The sequence below is a fragment of the Cornus florida genome, unplaced genomic scaffold (assembly GCF_030987335.1).
Source record: "Cornus florida cultivar Cherokee Brave unplaced genomic scaffold, ASM3098733v1 CherokeeBrave_3.0.0_Hap2_Chr09, whole genome shotgun sequence".
In the NCBI taxonomy this organism is placed as follows: domain Eukaryota; kingdom Viridiplantae; phylum Streptophyta; class Magnoliopsida; order Cornales; family Cornaceae; genus Cornus; species Cornus florida.
Genome location: NW_026775579.1, coordinates 77,535,384 through 77,562,695, shown reverse-complemented (window position 1 = coordinate 77,562,695; position 27,312 = coordinate 77,535,384). Strand labels below are relative to the sequence as shown.

General features: G+C 35.3%; 2 protein-coding genes across 2 annotated transcripts; both read left to right on the top strand.

The window, feature by feature from the left end:
* The first annotated feature begins 1,790 nt into the window (after window positions 1–1,790).
* Window positions 1,791–8,009, top strand: LOC132274481 (probable methyltransferase PMT10). The gene is made up of 9 exons (XM_059775750.1): window positions 1,791–2,705; window positions 3,370–3,519; window positions 3,612–3,882; window positions 4,074–4,184; window positions 4,544–4,703; window positions 6,006–6,263; window positions 6,411–6,533; window positions 7,201–7,278; window positions 7,373–8,009. Exons 1-9 carry the CDS (start codon window positions 2,004–2,006, stop codon window positions 7,569–7,571), a joined length of 2,052 nt encoding a protein of 683 aa, XP_059631733.1. The 5' UTR covers window positions 1,791–2,003; the 3' UTR covers window positions 7,572–8,009.
* Window positions 8,010–8,750: 741 nt separating this feature from the next.
* On the top strand, window positions 8,751–18,742 carry LOC132274480 (PHD finger protein EHD3-like). Its single transcript, XM_059775749.1, has 7 exons — window positions 8,751–8,882; window positions 9,092–9,442; window positions 11,937–12,176; window positions 12,270–12,602; window positions 16,342–16,431; window positions 17,234–17,278; window positions 17,435–18,742. Exons 2-7 carry the CDS (start codon window positions 9,182–9,184, stop codon window positions 18,308–18,310), a joined length of 1,845 nt encoding a protein of 614 aa, XP_059631732.1. The 5' UTR covers window positions 8,751–8,882; window positions 9,092–9,181; the 3' UTR covers window positions 18,311–18,742.
* The last annotated feature ends 8,570 nt before the right edge of the window (window positions 18,743–27,312 follow it).

Genomic DNA, 27,312 nt, shown 5'->3' with positions numbered 1-27,312 from the left:
AAGAAAAATTTTAAAAACTAAAATAGAAAAATAAAATAAGAAAAATCACCCATTCATATAATTTTTTAAGCAAATTAATGAAATTTTAAGTAAGAAGATTTTATTTTTGTAAGGAAATTAATGAAATTTAAAAAGAGAAAGAGAAAAATAAGAAAATTTTTAAAAACTAAAATAAGAAAAATCACCCATTCATATATTTTTTTAAGGAAATTAATGAAATTTTAAGTAAGAAAATTTTATTTTTTAAGGAAATTAATAAAATCTAAAAAGAGAAAGAAAAAAATAAATTTTTTTTTACAAGGGTTCGGTTCTATGATCAATCACCCATTCATATATTCCATCATTTTAGAAATATATATATATATATATATATATATAGAGAGAGAGAGAGAGAGAGAGAGGGGCGTGTCCTCATATTTTTTGGACAACAAAAACCCTTGCTTTTTATTATTTAGCATGTGAATTGAAGTCTATTTCTGTCATTTTATATTCATATTTGATTTATATTAGTTTTTTTTTTCTTCATCGGTCTAATTCATCTTCCTCTTTCTCTCTCTATCATACACAACAACATATACACTTTCTATACGTAACTAATTGGTGCCATAAACCATAAACTCCAATACTAGAATTCCCAAGCCAATCTGTAAATACCCTGATTGATAAATTCAAAGAAACAATTAATGGGTTTGGTTTCCCCAAAATTGATTAATTAGCAAAAAAAAAATTATAATAATAATACAAAAATTCATATATAATAAACCATATAGAGTGTTTGACACTCTCTTTGATAGTGTACAGAGGAACAATGATGTCTCTGTTTTTGATCTTCAACAAATCGACGAGGAATAATGAATTGGCAATGGAGTTTTCGTTGGTGGATCGGATCAACACGGAGCGCGGAACTGGACGTTGATATCCAGATCGTTTCTTGGTAGGTCCAGTAACTTGTGCAGTCTTTGGAGGTGTAATCAACTCTCACCGGAACAAGTGGGCGACGATTGCCAGAATTTCAACAACGATCGCGTGGATCAAGAATTACTGGAACTCTACGAATTAAATTACTCCTTACATAACTTTATTACTTCTTATATATATACACATATATATATCTATATATATATATATATATACATCGTGTCCTCTCCTCCCTCATACCACCATGCCGCTAAACTCCATAAACACCAGCGACTTGAAGCCATTGCCGATGCAAATCAAGCCATCGCCATCGTCTCCAACATTTTTCTTATAGAAGCGTCCCTGAGACAGAGGAGAGAGAAATAGTGTGTGTAGGGGTATAGAAGTCATTTATATTATCTAATTTTTGTAATAAATGTGATAAAAAAAATTAGGGACAAATATATTTTTTCTCATATTTTTAATCGAGATAATTATAAAGCAAAATAACAATAGTTATTTTCGAAAGATATCTAATATTTGATTAAATTTTGGAGGGAGTGTCAGTGAATGAACCCCGTAAAATATTAACACTTAGACAGTATATATGGAAAAAAAATACTACCGTCATACTTCTTGTATGATTTTCGAACTTTCCTTAATATAAGAAAAACCAAAAGAATAGAAGTTGTCAACTACAAGTGGAGCTGAATCAGTCACGTGACATCCCCCTCCCGTATCTCTATAAACAGAAAGTCCATAACATTATATGTAGGAGTGTGTATATATATATATATATATATATATATATAGCTCACGTAGTACTTTGACTTTGTCGGGAAGAGCGTGGCGCGTACGGGCAACCCCAACTCCATTAAAAACCATCCACGCTTCAGCAACCTTTCCCATCCCTTCTTCTCAGTTCTCCCCATTTCTCTCCTCTCTCTATATAGTATATATAAGGAGTATATATTTATCTCTCTCTATATTGTATATGAAATTATAAATATATACACACAAGTTAAGTTTCTCTTTCTACATATAATATCTGATATGGTACTATATAACATGTAAGAAGATTGAGCAAAAACTCTGTTATCAGAACCATGAAGGCCATTACAAGCTTACCATCAGAGCTGATAACAACCTCATCATTCATCAAAATTACAGCTTTCTCCCTCCTCTCTCTCTCCATCCTCCTCCTCTGCAAACATTTCTCCGACTCCTACCAACAACGCCACTTCTCCTTCTTCTCGTCTTCTTCCACCACCGCCACCCCCACCGCCAATGATCCTTTGCCGCCGCCGCTGGTGTTGAAACCGGGGCACGTCGACCAGGATACCGAGGTCGAGGGCCTCTTCGCATCTTCTTCCACCATCGCTGACGCCGTTGCTGCCGCCACCGCCTCTACCAATCACCCTCCGCCGCCGCCGCTGGCGGTGGAGAGGACGGGGATCGTCGACGAGAACGGGGTCATGTCGGCGGATTTCGAGGTAGGGGAGTTCGATCCCAGTATTATTGAGAGTGTGGCAAATGAGAGTCAGAAACAGGGGAGGGAGAGTGGTCAAACGGGTAGGAATAATTCTACGGCTAGGGTTAGGGTTGAGAAATATAGGGCGTGTAATGAGAGTATGAGGGATTACATTCCTTGTTTGGACAATGTGGATGTGATTTCGCGGTTGAATTCGACGGAGAGAGGGGAGAAGTTTGAACGGCATTGTCCAGAGGGAGGGAAAGGGTTGGATTGTGTGGTGCCGAGGCCGGAGGGGTATAAGCTGAAGATACCTTGGCCGAAAAGCCGAGATGAGGTAAAGAAAATGAAGTTTGCATTGATTCATTTACTTCAGCATGTCTGATTCACTTTTGTGAAACTAATTGTATAATTGTTGTTCATAGATTTAATCATGATGATTTTGTTTATTATTGTTTCTAAGGATAACCTACATTGGGCAAATAATGCTAAAATTAGGTCTATACCAGTTCATCTCTTGTAGCACCTCAAATTGGTTCTTCACATAGTTGAAGTTGCAATTGGATACAACCGAGTTCAATTATAAGAGCGATATAGAGGACAAATTAAATACTGTTCTATTATTTGAGCAATGGGAGATAAAAAAAAAAACAAAGAATGTTTCTTTTGTGGGTGTTTAATTGACCTGGTGATAGGGTTTTTTTTTATTTTTTATGTTTCTCCTTCTTGTATTCCTTGACATTATTGTATTCTTTGGAGCTTTATATGCGCACTATGTTATTTGAACTCAGAACACTACTTTCCGGTCACTTTTCAGGTTCTCATTGAGAAATCTTCTTTAATATATGAGTTTTGATCTAGTGGATTGCAAATTAAAGATGCAGTTGGTCACTGAATTGAGTATTTTTGTTTATAAATTTTTCTAGATTTTTAGCTTTAGTATATGACAGTATACTTGATTCAAAGGAAGACCTCCTGACTAACTTCAGGTGTAATTATAGGTGTGGTTCAGTAATGTACCCCACACACGCCTGGTTGAAGATAAGGGAGGCCAAAATTGGATATCAAAGAAGGAAGATAAGTTTATATTTCCAGGAGGTGGAACACAATTTATCCATGGGGCTGATCAATACTTGGATCAGATTTCCAAGGTTGGCCGTTTTACAACTCCCACCGACCGTGTTTTTGTGTATGTGTGTGTCTCTGCACACACTAATTACCATATTTTCATTTGAGCATGCAGATGGTTCCGGACATTGCATTTGGCCTACACACCCGAGTTGCCTTGGATGTTGGTTGTGGAGTAGCAAGTTTTGGTGCCTTCTTGTTAGGCCGTAATGTGACTACCCTGTCTATAGCACCAAAGGATGTTCATGAAAACCAGATTCAATTTGCTCTAGAGCGTGGTGTGCCTGCCATGTTAGCAGCATTTGCAACACGTCGCTTATTATATCCTAGCCAGGCATTTGACTTGATACATTGTTCAAGATGTAGAATTAATTGGACCCGTGATGGTACTCCCTCTTCTGTTTCACATTAGTAGTTTCTTTTAACCAAGGGATTGTATGGAAGTATCTCTGGGCAAACCTTTGGCACCAAGATGAAATTGTCTGTGATATTTACATTTTAAACGAACTTGTGTACTTGTCACTCTTATGCATTGATGATTGATTCATGCCTTCTCATTCTTTGCCTTGTTTTGAAGATGGAATTTTGCTTCTTGAGGTCAACAGGATGCTAAGAGCAGGAGGATACTTTGTTTGGGCAGCACAACCTGTTTATAAACATGAAGATAAAGTGCACGAACAATGGAAAGGTACCCCACTCCGTCATCTCCATGTTATTAAATTAAATCAGTGGGAATTATGTTTTGAGGCTAGCCTTTCCACGGTGGGAAGGACAATGATTTGAATAGAGCTTAGAGAAAAGGTCATTAGTTATTTTACATATTGCAAAATGCTGTTCTAAAGTTTTTTGTATTTTTTTATTATTTGATGACTGCCTTGTTATACCATGATTAGTTATTCCTTATATCTTGCTATTTCCCATAATGATCACCATCATAAGCGTAATATTTTTCTGTTTTCCAGCACAAAATTTCATTCTCTCTTCATTCTTTTTTGTACTTATCTTGCATCTCTTAATTTGTTGAATGTTGAACTTATGTATGCAAAGAAATGGAGGACCTTACTGGTCGCATTTGTTGGGAACTTGTAAAGAAGGAAGGATATATTGCTATATGGAGGAAGCCTCTAAACAACAGCTGCTATCTTAATCGTGCTCCTGGAGTACATCCTTTGTTATGTGATTCCAATGATGACCCAGACAATGTTTGGTATGTCCTACTTTGCCCATTCAAATTTGCAACATCGTATGGAAAATGTTCTTATGATCTGTTCAAATATTTTAAAATCTTGACCAACTTTTTAGTATGGACCATCTTAATTTGTTGGAAAATGTTCTTTGGTTAATGGTGGCAGAAAATCAGGGTGGCTTGGTCCAACAACTTACTGTATCTTGGTTAAGTTTTGATCAGGATATCTGGCAGAATATTCAGAACACGAAGGTTGTTATGGTCTAAAAATCACTGAACCAGTTTTTTGAACAATTTAATTTTAGGAGGAGTTATAGTTATGCCTTTTCCTGTTTGACACCAAAATTCGGGAAAAAAATTATGTTGTCCAAATATTTTTATTTCCAGGTATGACGGAATCGATTGGATGGTTGAACTGTATATCTGTCCCTCTTTCAGTAATGTTGCGTAGAGATTAATTCTGCTGTTGACATCAAAATTGGATTTGCAGTGGAAACAGATTATGCAGACCAACGTGAACCCCTTTTCTGTTCCATGTCAACTTCACTGATGATCAATTTTTTCCTGTATGTTTTGGCATCAATTAGTGTGGTTTGTATTTTGGAATGTTTTATAAGTTCCACGACCTAACTTATATCACTTTGAGCATCTAATCCACACTAGGTGAATCATGAACTTTTTGAAGCATGAAATTTCCGTGCTTTACTTTTCCTTTCTTTCCATTCTTTTCTCTTATTATGCATCGATAAACTTTCAAAGGAAGGCGAAAAATCGGGATGAATATACAACATAATGGAAATGAATTAAAATCTTATCAGCTACTTTCAACTAACTGACCTGAATGCTCCCTCTTTAGCTGACCTTTTAGATAATCAATATTCATGTTAGAGGCACAATTCCTATTCTGTTTTGTGAGGGAGATATTCTAATTCCCGTTTCCTTTTCCTAGTTGCCCAACTGTTGATTTATTTGAGTTGTTGCAGATTACCCAAATCTGATCTTATAATCTATTAGGGCAGAAACTTTGACTGGACAGGTAACTTTTAGCTATCCACTTAACGGAGATGCAAGGGGAAAATCTGGTTTCATAGTTGATCTGGAGTTGTCAGAGTAGCAATTTATTCAAGTGCTTTCTTGCACATTGAAATGAACAAGAATCTTTTACTTGGTGTTGATCTAGTAGCGAAACAATAACTTGCTTTTAAGTTTTAACTTTAACTCCAAGAGGGGCTCTGGAAGGCCTACCTACTTGAAGGGGGGAAAGTTAAGAATGGAAATAAATAATAACTGAAAGTTTGAAACTATTGTCATGCTTTGTCACAGGTACGTTGATCTGAAGGCATGCATCACTCGACTACCTGAGAATGGTTACGGAGCTAATGTTACTACATGGCCTGCACGCCTTCATCTTCCACCAGACAGGCTCTTTAGCATTAAAATGGATGCTTACATGTCCAGAAAGGAAATATTTAAAGCAGAGTCAAAATATCGGCATGATATTGTGGACAGTTATGTTTCTGCTTTTCACTTGAAGGAATTAGAACTACGAAATGTGATGGACATGAGGGCTGGATATGGGGGGTATCTTCTTTATATCTTCAAGTCATTGCTATTATTATGTGGCACAGTTTTTAGACATATGAAGCTTCTCGAATTGTTGAATGCTTCTTAGTCCTTACAAGACATTGCAATACCTTATAAATTGTTGGCCATTTTTTTTCATGGCAGGTTTGCAGCAGCATTCCATGATTTACAGATTGATTGTTGGGTTATGAATGTTGTTCCTGTTAGCAGTTACAATACATTGCCTGTAATTTATGACCGTGGACTGATAGGAGTTTTGCATGATTGGTATGGGCTCTGCACCTTTTCTACACATGGTCTTTTAGCATTTATTTCTCCTAATCCCTTGTGCTTGGATAGCTTTGGCAAGTCGAGTAATAGATTTTATTTTTTGAACTATCTCATCATCCTTCCCTTATTTTAACTTTCTTGTACTTGCACTTGTGCATGGAGTTTGGGCATCTGAATCTTTAGCTGATTTATGGTCCATTAAGTTCCAGCAACTTGCAAAGATCCTTACTTGTTTGTTTTAAGCTTATCAGCTCTCGGTTTGTGGCTTGGATAATAACACAGGGCACGTTGTTTTATCAGACATATAACACAACATACCTTTCCTTTTATTTTCACTCCCCTTTCCACCGTTTGCACTCTCCTCCAATTTTTCTTTCTTCTCCTTCTTCTTTTATGCTTAAAAATTTCTTCATAAATATAACACCGTTCGTTATCTTTCACCTTGATTATTGAAGAGCCCTTGAAAACTTTAGACAACTCTTAAAAGTATTTATGAACTGCATTTTTTAAACTGAATCATCTCAAAATAATATCATCTTGAATTTGAAGGTCTTTGAGAAGACATGTAATATTTTGAGTTTTTTTTTTTTTTAAATAAATCTTGTTGGTTACTCTTGTTACTTGAATGGTGGACTCAAATTGTAATGCTTGTTATTATGTATAGGTGTGAGCCATTTGACACTTATCCTAGAACATATGACCTACTAAATGCAGCAGGTCTCTTCTCTGTAGAACAAAAGAGGTATAATTTTGGTTTTTCTTGTTTTAATTTTTTAAAACATCATTTGATTTTTGGGGAAAACATTGCATGGATCATTTCTGTATGTTCTAAGCAGATGTAATATCTCTACCATCATACTTGAGATGGATCGGATTCTAAGGCCAGGTGGGCGTGCTTATATTCGTGACACCGTATCTGTTTGTGATGAAGTTCACGAAATTGCAAATGCCGTAGGATGGGTGGTCTTCCGATTTGACACCGGCGAAGGGCCCCATTCCAACTGGAAGCATTTGGTCTGTGAGAAACGTTTGTAACATTCTTGAATATATATATATATTTTTTTACATAAATGTTGAAAGATTTCTTGCTCTTGTTTTTTTCAGCGTTATTTCTTCTTTTGCCCTATATGCTGTAGGCATGAAAATCCCTTGTCTCTAATTATTATTATTAGATCATACAAGAGAAAGATATATGTTGTTCTGGCTAATTAATTGTAATCTCTCTGTACATTTAGTCAATCAGACATGGTAGCAATCCAGCAGATACGAGAATTTCATATCCATGTTTTAGTGCCACATAGATCAGGGTTTTTTTTTTTTTTTTCTTTTTTTGGGCGCTTGTAGTTTGTGACAGCTTATATAAACCCTCATTGACAATAAGAAGAATCATTTTGCGTTTTATATGTCTCATTTTTTGGATGATATCCCGAAGAGTTTACTTCTTAGTGCATTGAAGGATGGTTGGGATCAATCCAGCAGTGATTATAGCTGGGAAAAGCTCCATTGACTATTTTATTTTAAGTCGTAAATTTAAAGTTCAAATGGGTAAAATTGTTGCAAATGAATCTGAAAATAAAAGCATTTTTAATGTTTCTCCTCTTGGGGTGCACATATGGACAGAGCACCCCTGTTGGCTAATTTTTACCGTCTTTTCACAGAGGTTAAACTGAGGACATCAAACTTATTTCATTTCAAAAAGTGAGGGTAACATTGTCTTTACACTCCAAACAAAGTTCGTCTTATAAGGTTATTTAAGCTGTTGAAAAAAACTTAAAGATTTCAGTCACATATAGTCAAACTTCCTCTTCGGAGTAGTTTTTGGAAACACAAAAAAAGGTATTGGTATTTATTGCTAAACGGTTAGAGAGGTTATTCACAGGTCATTTTCACATCTTTCACTTTATATTTATGACAGTCCGACAATCATGCCAGCTTTGTTTCTAAACTTATACCCCGTATTAAGGTTGAATAAATCTAATTGTTTCATAGTTTTCTTTTGTGTAATGAATATTTTTTTAGCTTGGTTCACTTGAAAACCAAAAAATATACATCTTTGGAGAGTGAGCTGTTCTCCTTCGCAACCGCCACGTGTCAGTTTCTAATCGCAGCAGTAACAGACCAATACGGGTAACGCACCGTCAGTAGCCGGTTCCCAGTTACCACTCCTTAAAGCGTAAAATTACCAAGATATATAATCGGTCAAAAAGACGCCTCTTTTTGTATTCAAAATTTTAAAACCCTCGGATAATACCCCCAATTTTCAGAGCAAGAAATAGAGCGTTTCATATGGCATTCAAGGGTTTGTCTATCTAGGGCTCGGAATAATTTCTCATCTGCAGAACTCAAGTAAATCTCTCTCTCTCTTGAATATAATACATATGTGTTATATATACATGTGTGTATTTATGTATGTGGACATGATACATGTAAGGTGTGCTAATCTGTGAACTGCGTTTATATACTTGAACTACGCATATGGCTTTAGTAAATGTGATTTGTGTTTGGTTTTTGGTTAAATTGTTGATATTCTGAAATTCTTATGTGTTTCTTGACAGAGGCGATTGAATATTTTAATGATATCAGGTGGGGGTTAGCGAAACCCTAGTTTGCTTGATAATTTTAGGGTTTTATTGGGAACTGAGGGAATGGCTGATGAAGTGAGGCATAGAAACGGAGATATTAGGGAGTGTGCTGTAGTGGGTACGGCAACAAATGGTGTGGTAGTGAATGGGTTTGGGCTTGCAAGTGGAAATGGTGGTGTTTGCGAGGGGAGTTATTCTGGATCATCGAGTGAGGGTTTTCAAACGTACAAGAGGCGGAAGCATACTAAGATGAGTGATTCGGAGAGCAAATTGATTGAAGATGGGAAGGTTTCTGTGGATCTAGCAAGTCAACACACTGATAAGGTTCCTCTCTCTACCCAAAATCCATGTTCATGCTCAACCATTTAACTCTTGTTTATCATTTCGTGCTTCATTAGTTCAAAATTCAAAATTTATGGTGTGAATGATGTAATATGTTTAGGAGACAATTTATTATTAACATGGAAATGATATCATACATAACATAAAAGGTTCTGAAATCAATTTTTTTTTTTTTTGGCAAAAACTCATTTTTTCTTTTTTTAGCAAAGTAGTTATAGCCACACTTTTTCGAGGCCTCCATTTTTGACATTGAATTAGAGCGGTAAAAGTTGGTCACTGGTGCTCTGCTCTTGGGTTTTGCATATGACAAGTTTTTTAAGGCCCAATACTATATTTCTTCTGTTTGATTGTTATGATTGGTCGTATATGGTTCATTTAACATATTTTCAACCTCTTTACCTTCAATAATCTTGAGAGTATTAAAAAGTAGATTGTGGAACTGCACAGATGTTAGTAACAAATAATAATCTATAACCATTCTGTCGTTGCTTATATTGATGTATCTCTTGAGGATGGACATACAATCCTGAATATTGTTTTTAAGTGGTATTTGTGATAACAACCTTGTATGAGTGCTGGAACAAAAACTTGCTGTATCAAATCTTTGATCTTTTGAACACAATTCTTGGTTGCACATTAGTCCATCATGTTTTGAAGTGTATATATTTTCTGTGAATAAAATATTAGAAATCCTGAAGTCTGAGTTCTAATCTATATTGAAAATTTGTGCTCGAAGTTTTGAATGCAGAATTTAAGTTTCCACCGGGATTATTTATAACTTTGATGGCTTGGTTGCTTATAAATTCATAGGCACAGAGATGCTTTAGAAATCTTTTGGTTCTTGATTTTAGTTAGAGTGCCAAGTTGGTTCTTTCAATAAACCACAGAACTTTATAGGAACTGATACTTACTTTTAAGTATCATAATCTTAACATATTCTATTTAGAAATCCCGTTGTTTTTTAATTGAACTTTTGTTTTTATTGATTGAAAATGATTTTATCAAAATTTGACATTTAATTTAGGTATTTGGTGAAACTCATGTTGTTCATTTATATTTTTTAATGCGTGTGCTATTGATTCGTATTTACTATTGATTCATATTTACATTATCTTGTAAATGAATTTTAAAAATTTGGTTTTTTTAAAGATGTTCTAGAAATCACCATGTACAAATGCTAGTTTTGCATATTCTTTTCTGTTGGTCATGTAGATTTTATATGTTTCATGAATCTTCAGTATATGCTGATCCTTTTTTCTTTTTAGATGTTTTTCACTTGTTCTTAGTATGTACTAGTAGTTAGCAATTTATTTCTGTCAGAAATAAGTTCAAGTTAGGGAATACTATTCAAGTATGCAGCGGACACCAGCGTTCATACCTCATCACCCACGAGCAGAATATAAATAAATAAAATTATGACAACGTGTATGAAAGTGTGGGTGTTGTTACTTATTCATTCTTTTGGTTATTTGCGGCATATAAAGTATAATGACCTATTTGCTAGTACCTGATGTACATCATCTTGGGGATACTTTTAGAATATGGTACCAACAACATACATATGAAAATTTAAAGTTAAGAGGTCATTCTATTTGTTATTATTTTTTTTTTGGAAGGATGGTTGGTTTAAGTTATTACGAGTTTAAATTGTTCTTCTGCTGTGTTTTTTCTATGTTTGTTCATGGCTGCTTGACTTTATTTGTTATTACCATATCCATACTTTAATGACTAAAATGATCTGGAATTTTCAGCGTGTCATTGCTTACTGAGCAATTTCTGCTAAATTTAGTTTTTGTAGCTTCCTTTTATTTTATGTAAAAGAAGTTCAGTATGAATTTTATTTTCAGATTTCTTTTGAAAGACATACCTTGGTAAAACTAGGAGACTTGTGAGGAAAGCACAACAGGAATCTCTCTTATGGATAGCTAATGTAGATTGGTATATGGACTTATATTATTGCTGAGGTGTTGCGGAGAGGTATAGGTGGCCTTCTCTACCACTCCCCTTCCCCCTTGAAAAAAAGTAAAAAATAGGTTAGGCGGAGTTATGTCACCAAACCCTCCTTAAATCCCTTTTCCAAGTAAATAATTTTTTACCCACTAGAAACTGAATATATATATATATATTGGGGTGGGGTGGGGTGGTGTCATGGTTTGGTAGAAATCTAACCTTCGACGTTTTTTACACAAAGCGGCTGCCTTCAAAGTTCAAGCTCTAACACTCGACTGCCCAAGGTTATACCAGTGCACAAGGCAATGGCCCCTAACAATTTTTTTTTTTTTTTCCCTGAATAGCCCCTAACAACTTTATAACAGAAATAATAAAAATTGAAAATAAAAATTAGCACGAATGAATCAAAATTACATATGAATAATGAGAAAAGATTTTGTGTCTCCTACCAATGAATTCATTGGTTTTCTTTTAATTCTGTCTACTTCTGTTAAAGTCGCATCTTGTTTGTTTGGTTTTTCTGCAGAACACTGAAGAACCAATGGACACATCTTTACCTAATAGTTCTTTTGATCAAGTCAGCTTCCAAAGGATGAAACCATGTACTACTAAGAATGGTTTAAATGATTGCCCTCTCGAGCACTGGAGACACACTGTACTGGAACACATTTATCAGTCATTAGTTGAGAGTGATGGAGGTATACAAGGATGCATTCGAGATGCGCTTGTGTTTCATCCAGAAAGCAGTTGCACAACTGCAGCTAAGGTATTGTGTTGTTCCTATATCTGCATTGTAGGTTAACCATGACCACTCCTTCGTTTTTTTTGTTGTATATTCTAATTTTTATTCCCTTCTCAGGAATCTATTCATTTTAATGAAGACAGCCACAAATGCTCTTCAGAATCAGGGCGGATGTCTAATGAATTTCGGAATTCAGCTAAAGGGCATATGAATGTAAAGTCCAGTGGATTGCTAAATGAATCAGATCGTCATACAACCACTGAGCTGTGTCAATTTGCTTTCTTTGACATTATAACATCAGAAATGTTTGCTCAACTATGTAAACTACTCTCGGAAAATTTCCAAGGACTGAAATTGGACGGCTTCTTTAATGTTGATATTATAAATTCAAGGATGAAGGAAGGAGCTTATGAAAGTAAACCTATGCTTTTCTTTCATGATATTCAAGAGGTACTTATTCATTTTAATGTATATATTTTTTAATTTGCATATTTTCATTTATGCTCATACTCAAGTAAATGTTGGATTAATCATTGATTGAACCTATGGTTTTGGTTATAGTATGATTTTGAAGTGCTTAGTAATTTGAGATTATCTGTTTACTTTTTAAAAGTGTAGTGCAGAAGTTTCTGTCACATTCTTTTTCTTTTGGTTGCTATCGGAGAACCTCCATTTTGAAAGAGAACTATGATATTTTTTGATGTGATACATGTTCCAACTTTTCTTATGAGAGAGAAACTTTGTTTATATCATTATTCAATTTGCTACTGTAAACATTTTTTGTTCTTTTAAATACTCTGCTTTCGCTTTTCTCTTATATTTCTTTTTTTCTGAATTCAAAAAACATCTAAGCTAAATGAACTACCCTTGGTGTCCCAAACACACGCACCTTCACAGAAAAAGATTGGTTATGAACTTATAATACAGTAGTTGAAAGATTGTCGGAACAATTGAGGAAAGGGGTGTTTTATCTATTACAGTATATTTGTTGTCTGTGATTTAAATTTTTATTTATTTTCTTCATATTTCTAATTATTGATCTTGTTAGGTCTGGTTTGTCTTTGTCGTATCTTGTGCTACTTTTAGCTTGTTTGAAATTATAATTTCCCCCTAGTCATCATTTTAATACCATTCTCCATGTATCCATCTAATACATGGGTGTAAGTAGTTTTTCTGATTTATGGATTTTTGTAGTAGCTATCTTCTGAATCCATCCTTAATATCTTCACTATAGTTGGCTTAATGTGTCTTTCAAAGGATATACGAGTCAAAAAGGCCAGAGCTTTTCTTTCCTTCTAATTTTTATAGGGTATGCAACTCATAATGACTAACATTTACGCCTCTTTGTGTGCAATATCTTAAGCAACTGATAGAATGAGTTGGGGTTGCTGGGAAACATAAGTGCTCTAGGAATTCCTTGTTTGTTATAAACTATTTTTTTTTAATGACAGACTTGAATGATTTGCAAATTTTGAGAGTTGAGATATTGTGAGTTTTGTCAAATTAATTGAGTCTCAGTTTTGGATGTGGAATTTGCTCAAGTTGGTTGCTGGGTGCTTCTTACCTCTGTCCATTACCGATCCATGATTGCATACTTATCTGGCAGTAATTGAGTCTGGAAGTCATGCTTGTGACACGTGACCAACTCTTTTAAGTAATGTTGTGGTTTATTCTTATGTTGCTAAAAGTATTGCTGTTAGACTTCACACTTGCGATCAACATAAATACCACTACCATTTTGTCGGTGACCTTGGGCACAAATTTTGTTTATAGACTTCCTTTTTTACCGCCTATATCTCAGATAGTACTGCTTTAGTGCTCACATTGATATAAATAATTCTTGTAAAGTAAAGAAATAGAAGAACTTTTCAAAATAAATGAAGTAAAAAGGTATTAAGCAGTGAAATAATGTTTTATGAGCTGGATCTCAATTATTCTACAGGTCCTTAGAATGAGTCAGCTTTCCACAGATATCTGATACCTTAGGTCCTTAACTATTTTCCAAATGCTAATAGTGTTTGAGCTGCAAGGCTTCCAAATAACAATCTTTCTTTATCAGTATTGTGAATTTTAGATTCATAGATATGTTTCTATATCTTAAGGATCTCAACTGATTCCGGTTTTGTAAAATGGGAGTACTAGTAAATGTGTGACCTCTGGAATTGTGGATTCATGGTTGAATAATAAGATTTCAGAGGTTCCTTTATTGAGCTTTGGCACAATGGTAAGGTTGCTCCATTGTGACTTCAAGGTCATGGGTCAAAGCTTGAAACAGCCTCTTCGTACGTGAATGTAAGGTTGTGCATATCTGACCCTCTCTAAATCCTGCAATGATGGGACAAGCTCAGTCCATAAACAGACCTTATAAATAGTCAAGCCTGTTTCCAGACCTTAATGCCTATTGTTATATGTAAGATATGCCCTCCACCTACCTCCACGAGCAAGCCTTGATTCTGGGACATTCAATGCACCTGCTCTCTCTACAAGAGTCAAGCCAGAACTACCCTATTACTTTGTTATTTCGGTTGGTGAGATCGCTCCAACTTCGGCAAACATGCGTACCAATACTAAGTAAGTAGGAAGATTAATATTAATTATCATAGAAGGAATGTAAGATTTCAGAGGTTCTTCATCTTAACTTCTTGTTACATCCAACATATATGATCAGGGACGGAGCCAAGATTTCATTTCCGGGGAGGCACAATGTACTTGATAAAAAAAATCATCTAATATTTACAATTACATAACCTACAAATCAATACATAAAATCAGACTTAGATACATGTTAGGACATATAATAAAAGCCTTGCATCAAAGTATATGCATAAAAACCTTGAGTGGGTAATTGTTACTAGCAACTTGAATGTAGTCAGTTTGAAAAATCAAATGGGGACTTAATAAATTTAAATTCGCAGTTCAACTACATCTAAGATAGTGTGACCAATGTAACTCAAAGAAAGAGTTAAAAGTATCTTCACTCACAAGCCCACATGTGACTTACCTTGTTGCGGTTTCTGCAGCACCAGCTTCAGTAGGTAATCAATGGGATAAAGCCACATACTTCAAAGGTAACAATGATTCAGCAAGAATGGAAGCCATATGGATTCCATCCACTGGAATCTCTGCAGTGCCAATAAGGCATTGGTTTGCCCTCAATAAAATGAACCTGCCAGAGTATGCCAAAAAAATATCAACCAATCTTCCGTTTTTGCTAATAAAAGTATCAATCAATTGCAATCAACTCATACTATACTCAGCTCTATACAGGTCCCTCCAAAGGAAAAAAAAAATAAATAAAGAGATTTTTACAAAGGGAAAATTTTTGGGTTTTTGATTTTAAGAAGCAGAGAAGAAAGAGAAATAGGAGGAAGAGAAGATGTACCTTTGTCGCTGGTTGCTGATGAGAAGCCTCTGAAATGGTCGCCGTGGTCTTTTGGCTGTCAACATAGAGCACTTTCCGTCTTGTCACTGGAGAAACGATGGTTGAAAGAGGCAAAGAGGTGATACCAATGGGTTAATTTTTCTCTCATACGATGTATTTTGTATCTTATACAATAGTTTTGATTGTGTAAGTGAAGGTGCATCGAAACTTTTACACTATCAGTAATTCAATGGTTAGGAAAAAATCTGAAGAGGGGCACTCGGTAATTTTCTTGAAAATATACATATAAAGGTAAGGAAAAAAAAAAAAAAACCGCGGGGGGGGGGGGGGGGGGGCTCGTGTTCCCGGGGTTCCTTAATTCCCTCAGTCCCAGTATATGATTTTTTGATAGTTCTGCTCTATCCGATGCTTGAATTTAATTATATTTATTATTTTTCTATTTGTTGTGTGCTTCCATTTTTTTCTTGGGGGCGTTGGTTGCGTTTGTTATTCTGTTTCTCTTCCAATTATGGAAGTTTCACTTTGTTATTCGTTTGCTGGAATTGCAATACAATATCCATAGGAACGTGTGCTAGGACCTGTGAAAATTGATATAGGAAAAAGTTGGATTGCTCTACACAGTTTGTCATATGTCACATCGTTAGGAAAATCTTCAGGCCCTGGTTCATGGATGAACTAGTCTAGAGGTCATCTTTTGGCATGCAACCTATGTAATATTTAAGTTATTACCTTATACTTGTTCCATGAAGTGAGGCAATGTTTCTTCTTATAGTGTATATATCTTAGACTTGAATAATGTTTTTGCAGGCATGGACAAAGCTTCAAAAGGTTGGCACTGAAATGGTTGCTCTTGCTAAGAGCCTCTCGGACAAGTCAAGGACTTCTTTCCATGATCAGGTGAAGTTGAATTTACTTGCAAATGCTTGTGTCCCTTGTTAACTGATCTCTCGTGCAAATTGAAGATTGCTAATGCATGGGGGGACAATTTTCCATTGTTGTCCTTTTTTGACGGTATCTTACTACAACAATTTTAAAAGGAAAATCAAAATGTTTCGATGTGGTTAAATTGATAACTATTGAGCCTACTATTTGAGTAGTGACATTTATCAGATAATCTATAATGATAAATTTTAGTATTGATTTGAAAATTGACATTATGATTACATTTAACTTTCTTATGGAAACCTAAAACTACAGTTTACACCGTTGAAATCACCAACTAAATTGAACATCTGGAGAGATCAAATTGAAATGACTTCGGCTATGCTTGATTTGCCAAATTAGTGTGATCGGGTGGCAGGTCCTTGAATATATGTGACCATGGCATGCCGATATATTAGTACTCACACCTTGGATTATTTGGGCATTTTACTGTATTTATGATGGTGGTGTTCTTTTTCTAAATAAAAAATATAAAAATAAAAAAAATGGTGAAGTAATATTTGTCTTGCAGCAACATATTACTTTCCAGTGGCTTCTTTTTTTCCTGAAAAATGTAAATGAAAGGGCCTATCCCCTCCTCCTATGCATCTTTTTGGAAGTACCTTGGACCAATTCATGCGAGCCCTAGCAGGGACATTTATTCCTTGCTCTCTTTTATACTACACCCCGGCTCTGCCATTGTGTGAAGTTTGGATTTGGCATAGTTTACTATGTGCTTTGGAATTCTTTTCTGGACCATATCCTTTTGTCCATGCAGGTTGGACATTTGGTGCACAGCAGTTTTGAAGACAATGAAGTTGAGGTAAAAAAGTTTCTGCACATTACTGTAGAATTAATTGGTTTAGTCTTTTCTTTCTAAATATTACCTTGATGGGTAACATGGCCTAGGTTTTGCTTTTAGGAGTGATGTTTACCTAGTCCTGAAAAAACAATATTCTGAATTTTCACTGTAAAACAGTTCCTTGCGCAAGAACCTAACTTGCACAGTTCGGAGCAAACAGAGGTTTGTGGTGTGTACAAAGTCTGCGCTTGCAGGCGTTGCGGGGAAAAGGCAGATGGAGGAGATTGTTTAGTTTGTGATTCATGTGAGGAAATGTACCATGTCTCGTGTATTGAGCCTGCTGTTGAGGAAATTCCTCTGAAGAATTGGTACTGTTCTGACTGCACTGCAAAAGGGATTGATTCACCACATGAGAACTGTGTAGCGTGTGAGACGCTGAATGCCACCACATCTCCAATCAATGAAGTTGGAGATGATGTGATTCAGACAAGTGAAGTGACACCTGACGAAATGGAACAGGGTTCAAATGGTTTAGTGGAAGATGGGCTTCAGCCATTAAAAGGAGACACTTGTAATATGTGTGGAGGCGAGGTAGAAATTGGTGAAAAAATCAGGTTATGTGGCCATTCCTTCTGTCCTCACAAGTACTACCATGAGAGGTGCCTAACGAGCAAGCAGTTAAAGTTTTATGGTCCCTCCTGGTACTGCCCTTCCTGCCTGTGTGGGGCTTGCCTCACTGATCGAGATGATGATAAGATTGTTTTGTGTGATGGCTGTGATCTGGCGTACCATATATATTGCTTGCAACCACCACGCGCTTCTATTCCCGATGGAAGTTGGTTTTGCAGAAAATGTGATGCAGAGATCAGGCGAATACGCAAGGCAAAGAGGACATACGAGAATATTCAAAATAACCTGAAAAAGAGTGGCGGTGAAAGTGGAAGGAAAGGCAAACATGAAGACATGGTGGATGGTTCTGGTGGAGTAGACATGCTTCTAACTGCAGCCAAAACTCTAAATTTCGAGGAGAAAATGGCTTCTTCAATCATATGAAGGTTCACTTCACAGGGTTTTGAATCATTTTGGAGGAGTAATACTTTTGTGTAAGTTGTATTTTAGGCTTAGCTGACTTTTTCGGATACCTAAATGAGGAAACACAGAGGTCTGCATAGTGTATTTTGCTGCTGGTTAGCTTGTAAAAGTATGAAGTTTGTTGGCCGAAGTAAATAGACTGGAGTCATGATGTAAGTGAAAGTCTCCTAGCATAAAATTCTTTTATGGGGGATATTAGAAGCTAACATTCATTTTGTTGTGTAAAGGGAAATGACCGTCTAGGCAACCAACCCTATTGATCATCAAAGTGGGGGAATTTTTTTGTTATATACATTGATGTCCTATCAAACTCTGGATATCAACATCATTAGATGGTGCTTATTTCTTCTCACTATTATCATTTTCATATTATTATTATCATTAGTTTTTGTTTCCCGAGCTACATGAATTTTTTTTGTATAGTTAAAGATTATATTGAGAAATTATTATATGGTTGAAGATTATATAGTCTAGTCCAGTCACAACATGGCACGTAAGCAAAAATATGAGTAACACATCTGTTTGCATGTTGAATTGTGATCGGCTAAAACCATATAACCCCTTACTAAGTATGACATGAGTACCACTAGATTTGCATACCTCAATCTGCCATAGTAATTACTATGTCAATCAATAATTTTGATTAGATTATATTAAGCCATTTATATGGATACCCATCTTCAGCAAAATTCTAAATATAATCTTCAACTAAAAATTAAAATAAAAAAATAATTGGGAACTCTACACAAAACCGGTTTAATGGTAAGAAAAAATAAGGGAAGTCACAGTGTAAGCGCTAAACATTATTGTCCATGTACTTTGTAAAAAGTATATAAGAAAAGTAACCAACTAGAGGCATTCATGAACATTTCAGTTAATTTCGTTTGAAATTCTTCATAACTTCTAGGAACAGAATACGAACATTCACGGATATGAGAGCTACCTTAATCTGTAAATCCATGAGAGACAATTAATAAAGAGACTGGTTGGTGAGAAGCAAAATGGAAATAACTTGGATAGAGAAAAGAAACTACAAAAACTTGCAAGTGATATATATATATATATATATCTCGTCTTCCCTTTCATCTATGCTAATTACCAAGTCATTGGAAGTAAACAAATTAATTTCATAGCAAGTTTGAGGAAGAGTGTAAGAACTGCTTAGGAAATGCTTCTCCAACTCTACTAGTAAAAAGTTGTGTAATGACTTTTTCCTTTCATATGAAATCACTAACCATGTACCAATTAGGTTCCTAACATTTTCATTTTTCACACTATATTAAGATATTATTATATGATCAAAGATTATATGAAATTATTATATAGTCGAAGAGTATATGATCCTGTTCAATTAACATGACACATAAACAAAAATGACCAAATATTCAAAAAGGTCGCTTGGATAATGTGGAAGGTTTGAACATGAGCTAATCTTGATCAATAATTTGAGAGTTATGGGTAATGTTATGGTGATGCTTTGTAAGTGCCTAAAATTGCAGCTTCAAATCAATCACTAATAAATATACTTCAATTTTCATTTAAAGACTCATTAATGCCAAAAGGGTTTGGAGCCATTATTTCTCGTGTGGGTGGACTATATCTTTGTTAATGAAGTCATTATTTAGTACTCTAATCAATCATTCATAAATGATAGACCAACATTAGTAATCCATGGAGAAAATTAAATATGCTAAAAGTTGAACTAAAATTACAAGACATTCAGTTATATATATATATATATATATATATATATATATATATATATTACGTCTCCACTTATACTCAAACACTCAACAACCTCTACATGCGCTAGATTTAATTTTTTTTTAATATTATTTTTTATCATTTCATTCCAAGTTAATTTTAGTTGATTACTTTGCCTTTTACACTCTGTGCAAAATAATCTTCGTCTCTAAGCAAAGAAGTTTAACTTAACTTGTCGGAAATTAACTGGAAATCATGGGAGTACTTTCTAAGTCATTTGTTAGGTATTTTCTCTACCATATCTACCTTAATTTCTAAGTGTTTTCATGTATGCCTACGTGGGGAACGATCTTATGGTATTATTATTATTATTATTTTCATTCTTCATGTACATACCCCGACACCCTAACATAGAAAATTAATAGGGCTTTTAAGTAATTTGTCCAATGTCTACACATGAGAACACAAAGGTAATTTCATTTGCACAAATCGCTAGCCCACACTCCACGTCCACGCGGACACAAAAAAACAATCTTGCCTATAAATAATCTTTTCGTGCATTTGTGAAAAAACAAGACCCATTTTTCTTTTCATTTCTACAAGAAGAAGACGCATTTAGATACAGAGGGAGAGAGAGAGAGAGAGATGGCAGATAAGAATCATAAGATGGTGAACAAAGGTGAGGGAGGGGCTAAAGGGCAAGGGCCGATGTCCATGTATGCTAAAAATGAGAGCCTTATTCCCGCCAACAGGAAGAAGGTGAGCACAATGGCTTTTCAGAAAGTGGGGAAAACTTTTGCTCCATCTAGCAACAAGGACAAAAACAAGCACTAGTTCAACCCTGGTGAAGATGCTGAGTGCGCTTAATCCTATATATATAAGTACTCTATACTATATATACTATGTTCGGTAATATGGAATTAGCGTTTTAGAATTGGAATTGATAAAAAAAATAGTTCAAACTTTGCTTAGAATCAATTCCATACTACCCAACATAGGTATGTAGTTGTTTTGTATTTGTGTCTGTGTATGTGTGTGTTGTCATTTTTTCTTTGGTCGATATAGCATTCGAGTGTTGTCTTTTTTATTTTTTCTTTTCTTCGACACTGTTCTAAGTACACGCTGTCTTATTGATCTCTCTTGTATGATTTCTTTAATTTATGAATAAAGTCGTTCTATGTTTCTATTAATTGGATCATCCTGGTTGATTTATTTTGAACTGTTGAAATTTATACAATCTGGTATGAACTATTCGATTTACAATATAATACAATCATTGAAGTATTTCTTGTCGGGAGCATCACGTGGTTCCGACCAATGCAAGTAAATGTATTACTTTTATTCAACTTTTTGATTGCATCAATTAATAATCGCCGACCAATGGTCATGTAATAATTTTTAGAGAACCAAAAACAAATAAAATAAAAACCAGCAAATTGGTAAGGACAGTGTAAACGCTAATGTATAGAGTAAAGTGCAAAAAACCCCCCTGATCTTTACTCTCTCTCCCAACGAACCCACCTAGACTTTCATTTTTACAATAAACCCCATGAACTATCCTAATTTTTGCAAAAAACACCAGGCAACACTGTTCCGTCATTTGATTATTACGTGGCCTAGATTATAATTTCTAAATGACAATATTACCCTTGTTATTGTTAGGTTAATAAATGACTTAATGCCCCAAATTGAAACTCCCCATTGTTAACCCTTCACGCCATCTCATCTCAAGGTCTCACAATTCTCATTCTCTGCAACCCACCCAAAACTGAGCAACTCCATTTGTAGTTGAGGAAGATGATATTGATGCCGGCGACCATAAAGCATGAGTATACAGTTCACGCGAACAAAATCCCATCTCTAAGGTCCACTGCCGTCTCTAAGGTCGGTGTTGAGGAAGATGACATTAATGCCGACGACCGTATCAAAGGTCCACCGCCGTCTCCTCTGCCATACCCACGTTTACTCCCGTTTGGCTCGTTTCCAGACTTTATTCGATGAACTCCTGAAAGACCACCCGCGATCGATTCATACTTTGATGCTTTGGAAGCCGCCACGAAACTGCTTTTCCAGATGCACACCTCCGATTGTCTCAGTTCTGAACTTCTGATGCGAGGGCTGGTCACGTGCATCATAGAGGATGGAATTTCGATTTCTCTCTTGATGTTGCCATGGAAGTCGAGTTCCCTTGATTTATTTCTATACAATCAATTTTTTGCAAAGGTTTATCTCTGTATTCCCAAACTCATCCATGGAGTAACCTTTGGACAAGGAGAATGAATGAGAAACATGTTGACTATGAGTCTTGTGGGCTTTGCAAGTTGTATAGTAGGGATAAGGGTTGATGTGCTGTCCATTTGCTATTGGGTATAGAGGATTACACTTGACACGTCGGCAATAGGCACTAGGGTAAATTGGTAATCCTCTATTTCCGGTAACCTCCACTAACCGTTTTGTCCTTAAATGCACATTTGTGATAGTTTAGGGGGCAGTTCTTAGTATAGGGGGGTTTTGTGAAATTTGTTAATAGTTTAAGGGGGTTTGTTGCATTTTATTGTAAGAAGCATTTTGTTTTTTTGGTTAAATAAAACTTGAAAAAAAAAAAAGCAAACAAGAAAAGTAAATCAAGTAGTTGATGAACATTTCGGTTAATTTCGTTTGAAATTCTTCCTAACTTTTGATGAACTGAATATTAACTTTCACGCATATGAGAGGTATCTTAATCTCTAAATCCATGCGAGACAATAAGAGAGACTGGTTGGTGAGAAGCAAAATGGAAATAACTTGGATAAAGAAAAGAAACTACAAAAACTTGCAGGGGATATATATATATATATATATATATATATATATATATATATATATATATATATATATATATATCTCGTCTTCCCTTTCAGCTATCCTAATTACCAAGTCATTGGAAGTAAACAAATCAATTTCATAGCAAGTTTGAGGAAGAGTGTAAGAACTGCTTAGGAAATGCTTCTCCAAGTCTTCTAGTAAAAAGTTGTGTAATGACTTTTTCCTTTCATATTGAAATCACTAACCATGTACCAATTAGGTTCCTAACATTTTCATTTTTCACACTATATTAAGATATTATTATATGATCAAAGTTTATATGAAATTATTATATAGTCGAAGAGTATATGATCCTGTTCAATTAACATGACACATAAACAAAAATGACCAAATATTCAAAAAGGTCGCTGGGATAATGTGGAAGGTTTGAACATGAGCTAATCTTGATCAATAATTGGAGAGTTATGGTAATGTTATGGTGATGCTTTGTAACTCCCTAAAATTGCAGCTTCAAATCAATCACTAATAAATATACTTCAATTTTCATTTAAAGACTCATTAATGCCAAAAGGGTTTGGAGCCATTATTTCTCGTGTGGGTGGACTATATCTTTGTTAATGAAGTCATTATTTAGTACTCTAATCAATCATTCATAAATGATAGACCAACATTAGTAATCCATGGAGAAAATTGAATATGCTAAAAGTTGAACTAAAATTACAAGACATTCAATTATATATATATATATATATATTACGTCTCCACTTATACTCAAACACTCAACAACCTCTACACACAACAATATTGCGCTAGATTTAATTTTTTTTTAATATTATTTTTTATCATTTCATTCCAAGTTAATTTTAGTTGATTACTTTGCCTTTTACACTCTGTGCAAAATAATCTTCGTCTCTAAGCAAAGAAGTTTAACTTAACTTGTCGGAAATTAACTGGAAATCATGGGAGCACTTTCGAAGTCATTTGTTAGGTGTTTTCTCTACCATATCTACCTTAATTTCTAGGTGTTTTCATGTATGCCTACGTGGGGAACGATCCTATGGTATTATTATTATTATTATTATTTTCATTCTTCATGTACATACCCCGACACCCTAACATAGAAAATTAATAGGGCTTTTAAGTAATTTGTCCAATGTTTACACATGAGAACACAAAGGTAATTTCATTTGCACAAATCGCTAGCCCACACTCCACGTCCACGCGGACACAAAAAAACAATCTTGCATATAAATAATCTTTTCGTGCATTTGTGAAAAAACAAGACCCATTTTTCTTTTCATTTCTACAAGAAGAAGACGCATTTAGATACAGAGGGAGAGAGAGAGAGAGATGGCAGATAAGAATCATAAGATGGTGAACAAAGGTGAGGGAGGGGCTAAAGGGCAAGGGCCGATGTCCATGTATGCTAAAAATGAGAGCCTTATTCCCGCCAACAGGAAGAAGGTGAGCACAATGGCTTTTCAGAAAGTGGGGAAAACTTTTGCTCCATCTAGCAACAAGGACAAAAACAAGCACTAGTTCAACCCTGGTGAAGATGCTGAGTGCGCTTAATCCTATATATATAAGTACTCTATACTATATATACTATGTTCGGTAATATGGAATTAGCGTTTTAGAATTGGAATTGATAAAAAAAATAGTTCAAACTTTGCTTAGAATCAATTCCATACTACCCAACATAGGTATGTAGTTGTTTTGTATTTGTGTCTGTGTATGTGTGTGTTGTCATTTTTTCTTTGGTCGATATAGCATTCGAGTGTTGTCTTTTTTTTTTCTTTTCTTCGACACTGTTCTAAGTACACGCTGTCTTATTGATCTCTCTTGTATGATTTCTTTAATTTATGAATAAAGTCATTCTATGTTTCTATTAATTGGATCATCCTGGTTGATTTATTTTGAACTGTTGAAATTTATACAATCTGATATGAACTATTCGATTTACAATATAACACAATCATTGAAGTATTTCTTGTCTGGAGCATGATGTGGTTCCGGCCAATGCAAGTAAATGTATTACCTTTATTCAACTTTTTGATTGCATCAATTAATAATCGCCGACCAATGGTCATGTAATAATTTTTAGGGAACCAAAAGCAAATAAAATAAAAACCAACAAATTGGTAAGGACAGTGTAAACGCTAATGTATCGAGTAAAGTGCAAAAAAACCCCCTTGATCTTTACTCTCTCTCCCAACAAACCCCCCCTAGACTTTCATTTTTACAATAAACCCCATGAACTATCCTAACTTTTGCAAAAAACACCAGGCAACACTGTTCCGTCATCTGATTATTACGTGGCCTTGATTATAATTTCTAAATGACAATATTACCCTTGTTATTGTTAGGTTAATAAATGATTTAAGGCCCCAAATTGGAACTCCCCATTGTTAACCCTTCACGCGATCTCATCTCTAAGGTCTCACAATTCTCATTCTCTGCAACCCACCCAAAACTGAGCAACTCCATTTGTAGTTGAGGAAGATGATATTGATGCCGGCGACCATAAAGCATGAGTATACCGTTCACGCGATCAAAATCCCATCTCTAAGGTCCACTGCCGTCTCTAAGGTCGGTGTTGAGGAAGATGACATTAATGCCGACGACCGTATCAAAGGTCCAACGCCGTCTCCTCTGCCATACCCACGTTTACTCCCGTTTGGCTCGTTTCCAGACTTTATTCGATGAACTCCTGAAAGACCACCCGCGATCGATTCATACTTTGATGCTTTGGAAGCCGCCACGAAACTGCTTTTCCAGATGCACACCTCCGATTGTCTCAGTTCTGAACTTCTGATTCGAGGGCTGGTCACGTGCATCATAGAGGATGGAATTTCGATTTCTCTCTTGATGCTGCCATGGAAGTCGAGTTCCCTTGATTTATTTCTATACAATCAATTTTTTGCAAAGGTTTATCTCTGTATTCCCAAACTCATCCATGGAGTAACCTTTGGACAAGGAGAATGAATGAGAAACGTGTTGACTATGAGTCTTGTGGGCTTTGCAAGTTGTATAGTAGGGATAAGGGTTGATGTGCTGTCCATTTGCTATTGGGTATAGAGGATTACACTTGACACGTCGGCAATAGGCACTAGGGTAAATTGGTAATCCTCTATTTCCGGTTACCTCCACTAACCGTTTTGTCCTTAAATGCACATTTTTGATTGTTTAGGGGGGCAGTTCTTAGTATAGGAGGGTTTTGTGAAATTTGTTAATAGTTTAAGGGGGTTTGTTGCATTTTATTGTAAGAAGCATTTTGTTTTTTTGGTTAAATAAAACTTGAAAAAAAAAAAAGCAAACAAGAAAAGTAAATCAAGTAGTTGATGAACATTTCGGTTAATTTCGTCTGAAATTCTTCCTAACTTTTGATGAACTGAATATTAACTTTCACGCATATGAGAGGTATCTTAATCTCTAAATCCATGCGAGACAGTAAGAGAGACTGGTTGGTGAGAAGCAAAATGGAAATAACTTGGATGTAGAACATAAGCTACAAAAATTAACTTGCTGGTGATACATATTGTCTTTCCCTTTCAGCCATGCTAACTACCAAGATTAGTAATCCATGGAGCAAATTAAATATGTTAGTACTAAAATTACTAGATTTAATTTTTTAAATAATTTTTATCACTTCATTCCATGTTAATTTTAGTCGATTTATTTGTCTTTTAACACTTTATGCAAAACAATCTTCCTCTCCAAGTTAAGAAGTATAACTTAACTTGTCGGGAAATTAACTAGAAATCACAGGAGGACTTTCTAAGTCATTTGTTAGGTGTTTACTCTACCATGTCTACATTATTTACTAGGTGTTTTCATGTATGCCTATGTGGGGAACGATCATATCGTAGTAGTACAATCTGGTATGATTTATTCGATTTACCAATTCTAACGGTTTTTTGAACAACTACTTATGAGACTCGTTAGTTTCGATTGTGTTGATAAGGTTATGTACGTGCCCTTTTTGAGGGCATCTGGTATTCTCTTGTATATGTTTGTACTTCGTAGGAAGCATATATAAATTAAATTTTTTAAAATATTTTTTTCGTAAAGATCTAGAGGGTGAGTGTGTAATATATATAAATAGAGCTGTTCAAATAAGAGGGCCTATGAACAAACCAATGCAGAAGAAACACTATACCAATGCCTGTTGCCTTTGTCTCTCAGCTGAAGAATCTGTGGACCACTTATTTTTCAAATGTCCATATCGCAGCCTCATTTGGAATTTCATTCATCATGCTGCAGGTTTCTACATCTATCCTAACAATTGGAGAGATCTGATTTTGTGGTGCTCAGCAATATGGACACAGAACCATTTCATTACACACAAGCTGCTTCTTTCAAGTGCCATCTACTTCATTTGGCAGGAGAGGAATGCAAGAGCATTCAGGAACAAAACAGCCCTAGCTCTTCAAATCATCCACCTAATCATGGGT

Coding starts and splice junctions, on each gene's coding strand:
- LOC132274480 (XM_059775749.1), top strand. CDS start 9,182: ATGGCTGATGAAGTGAGGCATAGAAACGGAGATATTAGGGAGTGTGCT. Junction 9,443..11,936: donor CAAGTCAACACACTGATAAG/GTTCCTCTCTCT, acceptor GTTTTTCTGCAG/AACACTGAAGAACCAATGGA. Junction 12,603..16,341: donor TCTTTCATGATATTCAAGAG/GTACTTATTCAT, acceptor ATGTTTTTGCAG/GCATGGACAAAGCTTCAAAA.
- LOC132274481 (XM_059775750.1), top strand. CDS start 2,004: ATGAAGGCCATTACAAGCTTACCATCAGAGCTGATAACAACCTCATCA. Junction 2,706..3,369: donor GGCCGAAAAGCCGAGATGAG/GTAAAGAAAATG, acceptor GTGTAATTATAG/GTGTGGTTCAGTAATGTACC. Junction 6,534..7,200: donor ATAGGAGTTTTGCATGATTG/GTATGGGCTCTG, acceptor TATTATGTATAG/GTGTGAGCCATTTGACACTT.